The sequence below is a fragment of the Microchirus variegatus genome (assembly GCF_963457635.1).
Source record: "Microchirus variegatus genome assembly, chromosome: 2".
Taxonomy (NCBI): Eukaryota; Metazoa; Chordata; class Actinopteri; order Pleuronectiformes; family Soleidae; genus Microchirus; species Microchirus variegatus.
Genome location: NC_139803.1, coordinates 3,663,022 through 3,675,680, shown reverse-complemented (window position 1 = coordinate 3,675,680; position 12,659 = coordinate 3,663,022). Strand labels below are relative to the sequence as shown.

Below are 12,659 nucleotides of genomic sequence, written 5' to 3'. Positions count from 1 at the left end.
TACATGTCAACAAAGCAGAAAGGATGCCACACAGGGAGGTAAGACCACATGCTACAGCAAACTGCAGATTATTCGGGATTAGGCACACAAAGGGAGTGAAAAAAGTACCCAGGGAGAAATCCCACAGGATTTCAGCCTCGTTGTGTTGGCAGTCTTTGCTTGTTATGTAGCCATTGTGTTTTATGACTGAAGCTGACAATTACCAACACAATGGCTATTACATTAAATAGATTTTTTTTTTTTTTGCCAAATAAGAATTATAAACAATGGCTATCGACAAACACAAACAGAAGCTGCGTTAAACCCCCTGAAGCGATTTACTATCACACTGTGGCATCACAGTTACCAGAGTCAGCTTCCTCAGTTTGTCGTCGAGCTCCTGCTGAGGTGCGAGAACGGGGCGTGAGGAACAGATGGCAGCGTGGCCTCTGTATTCAACTGTCTGCATGATTATGGACACAGCTGCCAGTCACTGGGAATGAGTGTGTGTGTGTGCTTGTATTTGTTAACTCTTCAGGACCTTCTTTTCTGGCATTAACACTGACTTTATCAGGACCAAGTAAATAAAAAAACTAAAAAACCTGGTCCTTATGAGGCAGAACCTTATTTCTGAGGAACTTGTTAAGTTTAATTTTAACTGAAGGTAAGTTAGGACATTATATGGTGAATGTTTAAGGTCGTCCAGACAGTCAATGCAGAGTCCTTAAAAGGATAGCCGAACAAGCCTGTGTGTGTGTGTTTGTGCTTGTACTTTTGGCATACTGAGGACCAGTGAGGGTTTTTAACCAACAAAGTGAGGTAATTTTTACGGAGTGAGGACATTTTGGCCGGTCCTCACTTTGTTTTCATTGAAATCACTTCCTTAGGTTGCTATAACATGCTATACTCAATTTGTCAAAAAAAAAAATCAAATTTCTGTCAAATTTTGGACCAAAAATTTTCGCCAAATTTTTTTTTTCTAATTTTGGACGACATTGTATAGTATAGTATGACGTTTTTGTCAAATTTTGTATCAAAATTTTTGGGTCAATTTTTTTTTTCTAATTTTGGACGACACAGTATGGTATGAAGTTTTTGTCAAATTTTGGACCAAAAATTATTATTTTTGCTCTGGGGCTCCACCCTCAGACATTTTATGGTCCTGCAACCAGTAGTTCTTTGTAGATGTTGTTCATTAAGTAGATATTTGTAATTGTGTTGATTTATAAAGTGGAATTGCTGGTCCTCACTTTGTCAGCAACCCAGTCCTCAGTATGCAGCAAGTACATTGTGTGTGTGAATGTGTGTGTGAGTGACTCCAGCATGTGTTCTGCAGGTCTCCGTCACATTTAATCCATCTGTCTTTTTTTTTTTTTTGCAAAAATGTTGACTACTTCACACAAAGCCTTGAAAAAACCCGTAAGGCTCATATCACCTGTCCACACAGCCTGGAACAAAGGTTCTGTCTGTGTCTACTCCTTTGCTCACTGGGACTTTGGGAAGCATGTGCTTCTTTTTAATTGGGCTTTACCGCCATCTAGTGGTGTTGGTGGCTGTGCCTGCAAGTATGTGACTGTGGGGGGTATGAAAGTGTGAGTGAATGGATGAAGGGCAAGACTGTGGTGTAAAGCAGCTTTGAGAAAAAGCACCACATCAACACAAAGCATTGAAATACATTTTACTATATATTTTACACATTTTTTGAGTTTGAATGCTAACTTGCGGCTCCATGTGTTCTCCAACACAGTTGGAAGGGAAGTGTGAGGTCAGGGATACTTCGCTGCAACATGCAGACTCATGACTGGTACATGCGTTTTAAAAGTTTCATAAATATATGAATGAAAATAAAGATTATTAGAGGAGATCAAGGCTATTCAACTAAAAGTGAAGTAAGTAGTTCATAGTGACATCTAGAGGAGAGGCTGAAATTTACAACAACAAACTGCTCCTCTGCTCAACCCCTCCCTTCCCTGAGCGCTACGGTATCCTCAGCCGGTCAAATGTCGTCCTCGTCGTCTTTCTCCGTGGTGCGGGCGTACGGTCAGGTACCGGTGCTCCTTTATCCGCTGTAAAACACGTGTGGTCCTCCGTTCTAAACGCGTAAAAAGATCCGCAAAAAGATCGATTTGTTCTCTCGGGTTTGTCCTTACAGGCTCCCGTAGAAACATGGCGTCTCGCTGCTAACAGTGGCAATGCAACAGCGGCCCGCGACCATGTTATTTTACATGACTTTTTGAAACACTACGAGAATGAAACAAAAACTATTATACAGCGACTAGACAATGCAGGAGCACATAATATGTATAAAAAAGTGGATTTTGGGGTCATATAAACCCATAAATACTACACAGTGTCCCTTTAAGGCCCTGGGGGCCAGATCAGGCCCTACAGGCAATTTGGACCAGCCTTCGGCCCATTAACCCATAAATAATGAATGTATTATTAAAAAGCTAATAAAACCGTAGCTTTACCTATTTCTGGCACTTTGCGACACTTTGTGATACTTTTCGTCCCTTTTTGGCAAATACTAGTACAGCTGTAATTGTACGCAGTCTATGTATGTACCAGAATATTTTGCACTAAGAGTCAACTGTAATAATTTTATCTGAATATTATTGGTACTGTTACTTTTAAATTTAAAAAATTTTCTTTTGTGGCCATTGCACCTTAATGTTGTTTATATTGTTACTTCTAGTTTTGTAAGAGCCAATTGTGACTGTTATACCCAAATGTTGGTGGTACTGTAACTGTGACCCTTTTGCACTATACGCACATTGTATTGCTCCCGAATGTTGGTGGTTTTGTTACTTAACGTTTTAGCACAAAACTAGCAGCCATTTCAATAAATAAGTGCTAAATAATTGAAAACATTTCGTATTGATTTGTATCCGTTTACTGTACATGCAACAGAAAATAGTAGTACAGGGGTTGACCGGCCCACTGGCCTTCAGAAAAGCTGAATATAGATAGACATTTTAATAACATAATTAATTTAATGCAAAATGATCCTTCGCGACCCATCTTAACGTAGGCATTGGCGTAGACGTCAGGCATAACAATAATAGTAGTAATAATAATAATAATAATCTTTATGTACATATATTGCACTTATCGAAACAATGTACAAAGTGCTTTATGGTGCAAAAACACATATAAACAATGATTTCAAATCCAACAATTAATAAAACAAACAAATTGAAAGTAAAACGGAGAAATAAAAAGGAAGCCAGTAAAATACTGATTAAATAAAGCTGTTGCAAGAAACCAGGCAGCTAAAAGTCAGTGGAGCAGGTCTGATGACTCTACTACTTTGATACACACCTTATTCTTTACTCGTCTATTATTGTTATTATTATTATTATTATTATTATTATTATTCATTCAGGTAAAATAAATAAATTTTTAAAATTATTTAATCTGCATGTGGTCTCACTTCTTCATGTTAAGCAACCACAGTCATATTAAACATTAACATTTAACACACGATTTCATAGTGTTCCTCACATGGAACAAACTAAATATTTCACTGACACTGTCACACACAGCAGCAGCAGCAAGAGTTATGAGGTCGTGTAAAACGACAATAAACGAATAAATAAATAAATAAATAAAATCACAGTCACTTAGCAGCAGCTATGAGCCAGCTGTGGGGAAGGTGGGTTAGGCACTTACCACATATCACCACTAGGACACGCCAAAGCGCCATTCTCATGTCTGATACCATTATTTTAAAAGACTCACTTAAATGCAAATAAAAATGCTTGGGACCCCGTGACCACTAGAGGGCCCCCAAGAGCAATTAAAAAAATATATATATTTAGAATTTTTTCTCGCCATTTTTACCAAAGCTTTTTCACAGTTTTAACGTAGTTGTCAGATGTGATTATTTAACTTGTATATATTTATATTTTATTCATAAACCAAATTTATTACCTTGTTCCGGGTGCCTCTGATGAGTTACATTATTATTCAAGTATTTGTTTGATATTTATTTTGTTTATTTTATCTAATTCTGTGTTGTTGTTTTTTTACATATAAAAGTCAAATCTTTGTATTACAGGAGTGTTTTTTGACCTGATTTTGGTCTGAGGGCAACTCGTCCTTCTTCTCATACCAGCTCCTGGAGAAAAGAACAAGAGTAATTTGTCCCTCTGTCTTCATGGCAACGTTCAACCGGTCAGGTTCGAGTTCTTCAATGAATTAATTAATTAAAACGACATTCATTTTGATTAAAAAAGAAAAAAAAGAAATAATTGATAAAATTCAATTCCTCTCATTTTCTATTACAAAAACTACAAGAAGCCAAATGTGCCACTGTGATTTCTGATTGAGTATTTATACAGTTCTGCCACTGGGTGGCAGTGTAGACCCGTCTGTTGGGGCTTCACTTGCATCCCATTTGAACAAGTGTCCTTTTACACAAGCAACCAGCAATACCCCATAGTACTACTACTATGTCTACTACAACTACTACTACTTACCCAACTCCTACTGCTACATGTACTATTAATACTGCTAATAACAACAATAAATCATATGTAATTAACTGATTGTGCATTTACTGCAGTGGTTGTCAAAGTTGGATCCAGGGCCCCCATGCGGTCTGTGACCCATAACGTGTGGAAATATATTGTTTAAGAAAAGAAAAACATTATAAAATACTGACTTTTCAGGCAAAACGATGACTGAGTTTATTAGTCGTGTTTACGAGAAGTCCACATAGGGAAGTGGATGCAAGGTTTCACCATAAAAACATAATGAAACAAAAATAAATGTACAGTTTAAAAAAGAGAGACAGACAGAGCAGAATAATACCCAATATACAATAAAATGAATACAAGAGACAAATGCCCTTGTACGGAATACAAATACACTTGTGAGAAATACACTTTTTGTTGCATTGAAGCAGACACCAGATTTGCAAACTTACAGAAAAATCTGTCAATTAATATTTGGCAAACTCAGCAACTCCCCCTACTGGCGACACAGAGAATCAACACATAAAACCAAACGGTTTATAAATAAAATCTAAAAGTGTGCGCAATCTTTGGGGGGGATTCAAAATACACTCCTGTAATAAAATAAACAAATAAATATCAAACAAATACTTCAATATTAATGTAAATCAACAGAGGCACCCGGAACTAGGTAATAAAAATGATTTATAAATAAAATATAAAGTTAAATAATCACATCTGACGACTATGTAAAAACTGTGAAACTAACTTTCTAAATAAAAATTCTAAATAAGCTACAGCGATCCAAACCTTTTTATATTTTTTTTGGAGTTAATTGCTCTCGGGGGCCCTCTAGTGGTCACGGGGCCCTCTTTCGCTTATGTTCGCTTATGCCTTGGGCCGGCCCTGTACACATGCAATAGTGATTTGACTCGCAAACACATTATTTCTGTAAACAATTTTAGTTTGACTAATGTGTTAACATGTATTTTTAAAAGTAGAGTTTTATTAAACTAGACTTACAATTAAAATGATCAGAGATTTTTCAACATCTAGGAGTAGCGATGGTTCTGTGTTAAGACGACGAGGGAGATTTTGGCCCCGTAAAATGTTCTGGGCCCCAGAATGTTTGAGAACTCCCGGGTTATAGTAGACCTTAACTTATCTTACTACGGAAGAGGATAAGGACCACAAAAGACATTTCTCTACGCCACTCGATAGAAAAATAAAATAGAACAAATCAGACGGAATCTTAGGATTCAAGTCAGAATTCTGAGAAAAGTCAGAATTTGGAGTTTATCAGAGTTTAAAGTGTGTTGTCTTTATGTAATTTTAACATCATTTTTGGACTAACTTTTTAGGGCAGCGGTCCCCAACCTTTTTTTTGCTCCACGGACCGGTTTAATGTCAGGAAATATTAGTTTCAGGGACCGGTCCCCGTAACGCTCTCTGGTCGCTATGGTAGCGCTTAAACGTGCCTTCAAAATAAGACGCGTGCAAAACGGCTGTAAACGTTTCATTAATGTCGATATATTTGTTTCGATCGCTGAATTAAGCCTGTCGTATTTGGGGAAAAAAGAGTCGTGATCTTAAATTACTGCACAAAACTATTGATCGTCACTCAGCATTTGTTTGTTTGTTCATCAAAATCGGTATGCGCCGAGAGCGCGGGCGGGAGAGAGAGAGGGAGAGTAACAAGTGCGAGCGAGTGAGGTCTGCCCATTAGTCATAGACGGATGTAACGGAGGCGAACCCGGTCATTTTTCAAAATAAAACATTGTCAGACCGCTGTTTTAGGGGAATGAGTGAAATATAAAACCATTGTAAACTTATCGCTGTAGTACATCTTGTGACAGTGATTGTGCCCTGAAACCAGCCCCATCCATGGGGGGGGGGGGTGGGGGGTTAACAAAGCTGAGGGGCATCAGTGTGATAGTGTGATCTGAGACTTCACATATCCACAGGCACTGATCTGCTTATCGCAGCATCTTATCTACATCACAACAACACTGAAATGTTTGCCGCCATGGCGACTGCAGGACAAGGCGTGTCTCGTTCAAAGGCCCCTTCCTCCGGTCGTCTCTGCAGCAGCGGGGCCTTCTGTTTAGAACGCAGCCATTGGGATTAACACCTTAACGGTGCCTTTTGGCTGTTTTGACTGATAATGCATCTTGCTGGGCACCCACACAAGTGCTAATCGGGGTATAAAGCGGGCCGACGCGTGAAAATGTGAGATCGTCCTCCGCATTTGTAAAGTCTCGGAGAAGTCGGTGGGAGTTGGAGCAGAGGATTTAATACTTTAAAATGCTAAAAAAAAACAAAAAAACGACCCCAGGGGCAGACTTTGAGTTCTGAGGTGAACAAACTTATATTCTACACAAATAAATTTTTTGATATCCTGGAGATTAAAAAAAAGAAATTACGTAAACCCCATATTTTTTACACTGCAGATATTAAGTTCATGCAGTATATATTCTTTATTTTATTTTCAGGACGCCATGTGCAATTTAATTTAAATAAAATGAAAAGTTGGGTCCACCAGATTCAGCAGAAGGCTAATTTCCATCTGTAGTCCTCGCGAAATACAACAAACATACAACAATGTAAAATGAAAAACACAATACATAGAATTAAAATAGACAACATAGTCCCTCCACACACACAACTCATCGTACAATATACAAAGTCTCAAAATCTACTACTGTCACCATGCTATAGTCAAATGCAGTAGAATCTATTATATTATATCATATGTATATATATATTATTATGTGATGTGTTTAATAATACCAGGGAGCTTGTTCCATTCTTTGATAGCTTTAAAGGAGAAGGCAGTTTGAGCAAAAGCAGGTTGCGTTTCAAGGCACGGGATAATGGTGAGAGTCACTCGAATGGGACAAATAAGCAGAGTTTAAAGGAAAACTTCACCGGTTTACATTTAGCTTTGTATTACTAGTATAGTAAGAGTAGTATTTTTGAATGTTTTTTATTAATGTTTTTATATTTACTGATCCATTTTGCATCATAATTATGTTTTTTTGTTTTTTTTTATTGTGGCCTTCCTCATTTGAGTTTGAGACGCCCAGTCATTCAGTTCAGTTTAGTTCAGTTTAGTTTATTTCGAACATGTGAATAATAACAACAATGAAAGAAGAAAAAAAAAAACAACAACAAAAAATAAATATACAAAGTAAAGCAACAAAATACATTTTAACATGTCCGAAAAGGAGTAGTAAGAAGAATAACTTATACATTACTACAACCTTCTCCATTTTGTAATTTTTATCACATATTATTTTGGCTATTTGACGCATACACATTTAAAAAAAAAAATATTATTATTATTATTATTGTTTCTATATTACGTCATTGCTATAAGAACCCATATACATTATATTTTGTATTCTTACAAGTGGAAAACATCATTTGACTTTCTCTTGCTTTTCTATCTTGAACCAGTGAATGTGAGTGAATGTTGTTCTCTATTGAATTGAATTGAATTGAATGACTTTATTCCTCCCCGGGGGGGGGGGGGGGGCACACACACATTTACATTTACAACAGCTCAGTTAAGGTGACAAGAGGTGCAGAAATGTGCAAGGGCATAATAGGTAAAAAAAAAAAAAGAAAGACAATGTAAAGATAAGCGTGTGTGGCCCAGTGAACCCTGTACCTAATAAAGTAGTGAGACAGTGTGTGTGTATGTATAGGTATAATTGTCATTAGACTCTGACCCTCCATGTTGGATGCTGGTACAGTCAATAGAGCAGCAGAGTAAGACAGATAAGACTCCATGTCATGCTGTGGAATAGTTGGAGGTTGCACAATTCCTGTTACTTATTACAGACTAATTATGCGTGGTTCAAATCACTTTGAATGGAGGCAAATGAAGACGTCTTTATTTGCAACTCTGTCATTTTTTTTGTCTGTGTAACCCAGTTTAACCCTAGAACACTGTCGCTCAAATTCAAAACACCATCAGTAACGCTGGGTGATTTTTTACCCGAGATAATAAATACTCCCAATAAAAAGTACTTTTTATTAGTACAAATTTGAGTCGTGTTCTTTTATTTTGAACTGGGTCACGTCTAACAAAATGAAAGAAAAGCATCATGAGGGGACAAATATAAAAATGCTCCAAAATGACTGGAAAATTAAGAATTTGGGAACAAAAAAATTCCTAAGAAATCTATATATTGAACATGGAGACTTTGGTTTTTGGTCCACCCATTCCTGGGATATTTGAGACTTTCCTAGTGAAGGCTCAGTGTCCTTGGCACACAAATAGCTGCAGGAGAGAGAAACAAAACATGTCTTATTTTGAATGGGTAAGCATGACCAGCTGAATAAAATAACGTCATCATAATATAAATGGGGTCGTACCTATGTTCCCCGGGTCCTATGTTCCCCGTTCTTCCCAAAAGAGGTCCTATGTTCCTCACTTTGTATGTGACAGGGGAACATGGGACCCTTTTTTAGGGTTAGGGTTTAAAGGGTACTATGTTCCCCGGTCACATACAAAGCTGGGAACATAGATACGGTCCCATATAAATTCTCTTGGAAATCACCACTTTGTGACAGTTATTCATAACCACTGCACTAAATAAAGACAACAAGCCATTCCAGGACCACTCTTACATAATAAGTCTTATAATCTTATATGATAATGTAGCGCTTGCGTCTGAAAGAAAGAACATGAACAGTATGCTAGCTAGGTAATGTAGCTTCAAGCTAAAAAAAAAAAAAAAAAATGTCGTGAACAATATCCAAGGTAAATCAACCTTAGCTATGTGTTAAGGTTGATTTATGTCAGAGACACCAACTCTGCAACAGGAGCAAAGCTGAAGTTGAAGTAGGCAAAGTAAATGTTGCCAGATTTTATACACTAAAGCCCAATTTATACTCCTGCGTAAAGTGCTCGTAGTAGGTTACGCAGAGACTCTGCGTCGTCTCCGACTGCACGAAATATTTTTTGTGTCCGTCACTCCGTCAAGGGACAACGGAGACGGCAAGAGCTGCGATTGGTCCTCAGGACAGGCCGAGCTAACGCTGCTCTGTGACGGCTCACAGTGCGCACCAAGCGTCCACAGAGGGGCGGAGCTGATCACCGCCGACAACGTCGCTGCCAAACTATAAATACGTCATATCTTAACACACACAGCACATGTTTAGACTCTAAATTGGCTAATTTCTCGCCTCAAATGATCTTAAAACTGCGTTCCGTGACACAGAAAAGTGAGAAACGGCCACTGTTTCAACAACAACGACGCCATTGCTCACCCCTACTGGTCGGGCGGGAAATTGCAGCGCGTATCCGTCTCCACGACGCAGAAGTATGAAGGCTCGAGTCGTCTCCGTGGTTACGCAGTCGGAATAACGCATTATGCAGTCGGAGACGTATAATGTGGCCTTAACACTTTCCCTGGGTAGAATCCACCCAGAACACTATTGCTGGGTGAAAAAGTGTGTTTTGGATTAGGAAAACACCCATAAAGACATTGCTGAAGCTACCCAGAGACCCACGACACTCGGATAAATGCAGCATCATGAAAATCACATAAATGTATTTGCTCCGGTCCGGCAATGGTGTTCTAGGGTTAATAGGCCTCACATGTTTTCCATCCGAGTGTTTGCCACCAGTAAAGTGCAGTTCCATGGCAAGTAACGACAAGTTGGAGAATAAGAACGACAACAATAAGAGTGCATCGCTCTGGAAATAAAGTAAGCAGTGGCACAAGCCGAGGCGTGTTTAGACACAGTTTAGATCATATCAAAACACCAGTTGCCTCCTGGGAAAAAAAAAAATAACCCACACAGGTGCAACTGTGTCTCAGGACCACAGTGATCCTTAAATGTGTTTATGTTGTGTACCGTGTTTATACACACACATACATTATAGAAAACAGGCGCACACCTTGATTTAAGTATTTTTAAAAAAGTCAGATTCAATGCGAAACACATTCTTAAAATATGACAAACCATATATTCAGGATTCATGAATTTATTAAACGTTAAACGTCCCATAGAAATGACAAAAAAATACACAGTTTCATAACATATAATAAAAAGTACATATATACATAAATAAATATGTGTTGTCATTTTGGCTTCAGCACAATTCAGATATTTAAATCACGTCATGGTTCAAACGGAGGTAAACGAGGCTGGTGATGGAGGAGGACGGCTAGTTAGTGTTGACAAAGGACTCATAGAAGGACATGAGCTGGGCTTGGATGTCCTGGGTGTACGGGTCCAGCCTCTCTCTCAGGTCCTCGGCATAGGGAGCCACCATTTGTTTCACCAGGTTGGCTCTGTGTCTCAGCTCAACCTCGACCTTCTCGGTCATGGGGGTCACCCTATCCTGGAAGTCCTGCAGGTGATGGTCCACCTTCTCCTTCAGGTCATCGGTGTAGGGACCCAGCTGAGTCTGCATGTCCCTCACGCTCTGCTCCAGGCTGGTCTTCAGCTCCTCGCTCCTCTGCACCAGCGCGGACCTCAGGGCGTCCGAGTCCAGGGAGTCCGCGTAGGGAGCCAGCTCCTGTTTGAACTGCTCCACTCTCTGCTGGATCTGGGCCTTCACGTCCTCGGCGTAGGGCTCCAGGCTGTCCCTGATGGAGGCCAGCTCGCTGGTGAGCACCTTTGTCAGCGTGTCGGCCTCTTTGTGGATCTTGGCCATCAGGTCCTGAGCGGCAGGGGGAAGCTGCTCCTTCAGGGAGACGGCGTACTTGCTGCCAACGGAAACGCTATCTGTCAGACGGGCACTAGGAAAGGAAAATAAAAAGTGAGCGTTAGACCAGGATGAAGGCTGTGTCATACCAACAAAATCAGTCAATCGTGTCACATACTTGACTTCCTGACCAAACTGGGACTTCCTGACCATCTGCAGGGTGTCGTCGGCTGTCTGCGTAGCCTTGGCAACGTAGTCCCAGAAAGAGTCGATCAGCACTTCCATCTGCGGCTTTGGTGCGTCCGCATAGAGAAGGTTGGCATGGCAGCCTGTGAAGAAGAAAATGGACATATTAGATTTTATTCTCATTGCACAGCAAGAAATCCAGCATCAACTTAGGTTAACTTTGCATGAGCTATTACAATCAAAGTAAAACTAAAACAACAAAAAAACTTACCAGACAGCACTACAATGGCCAGTACCACAAACGCCCTCATGGTTGTCGTCTTGCTTCTTGCTGAAAAACAAGTTAGATCGAGTTAGTTTACATTTCAGCTGCACTGACTAAAATCAAAAGCATTTACTTGTTCTGAGGATTTTCCCATTGTAATGCAGTGTGACGCTTACCTCCTGTCACTGGCCTGCTCAGGGATCACCGAGTAGTTTTGTGAATGTGCTTGGTGAGCGAGTGTTTCCGCGTGTTTTTATACTGAAGCACGGTGACTGTTGTAGTCGAGAGCCCAAAGTCCAGGAGTCCCTGCCGTGTTGTCACCGAGGCTCTCCCTCCTGTTTCTGCTGCTTGCCGATCACATGACCACCACCGTGGCTGTGACGCAGCCACGCTGACGGACGCTGTGTGCAGTCGCACTGCGCTGACCTCGCTACAGGAAGCATCGATAAACCGTCCACCTAGCTGTCCTGAAACGGTCCTGAAATAACTCCAGATAACTTTGGCATCCACACACACAAGTGGACTTTGTATTAGGGTCAGGCGACGCCAACGAGCGGTCTTTATTTTTCTATTGAAAAACAAAGAGATTAGAGAGGGGATTAACCTTGTTAATTATCGTCAGCAGTTATAAATTATATGAGTTACTTTTGCATAACATTTTAAACGTATGTTCTTGCTGCTTGTAAACGTCGCGCTGTATTTTCCCGATTTTCCTTACTCTTCATGGAACAAAAATATTGATCATTTTGAAGCTTACGGCAAACTTTTTCCCCAAAAATTTTTAAAATTTTGAACGACATAGTATAGTATGACGTTTTTGTCAAATTTTGGATCATTTTTTTTTTTTTTTTAAATTGTGTAATTCGGGACGACATAGTATTTTACGTTTTTGTCAAATTTTGGACCAAGAACTTTTTCCCCTAAAAAATTGTAAAGTTTTGAACGACAGAGTATAGTATGACGTTTTTGTCAAATTTTGGATCAATTTTTTTTTTTTTTTAAATTTCAAATTCGGGACGACATAGTATTGTACAACGTTTTTGTCAAATTTTGGACCAAGAACTTTCCCCCCAAAAAATTGTACAATTTTGAACGACAGAGTATA

General features: G+C 39.4%; 1 protein-coding gene across 1 annotated transcript; it reads right to left on the bottom strand.

Annotated features, from left to right (window-relative positions):
• Positions 1 to 10,620: 10,620 nt before the first annotated feature.
• LOC310944592 (uncharacterized protein) lies at positions 10,621 to 11,454 on the bottom strand (the record flags this gene model as incomplete). Its single annotated transcript, XM_083910394.1, has 2 exons — positions 10,621 to 11,197; positions 11,282 to 11,454. The coding sequence occupies 2 exons, from the start codon at positions 11,452 to 11,454 to the stop codon at positions 10,621 to 10,623; spliced, it is 750 nt and encodes a 249-aa protein (XP_083766520.1).
• Positions 11,455 to 12,659: the final 1,205 nt, after the last annotated feature.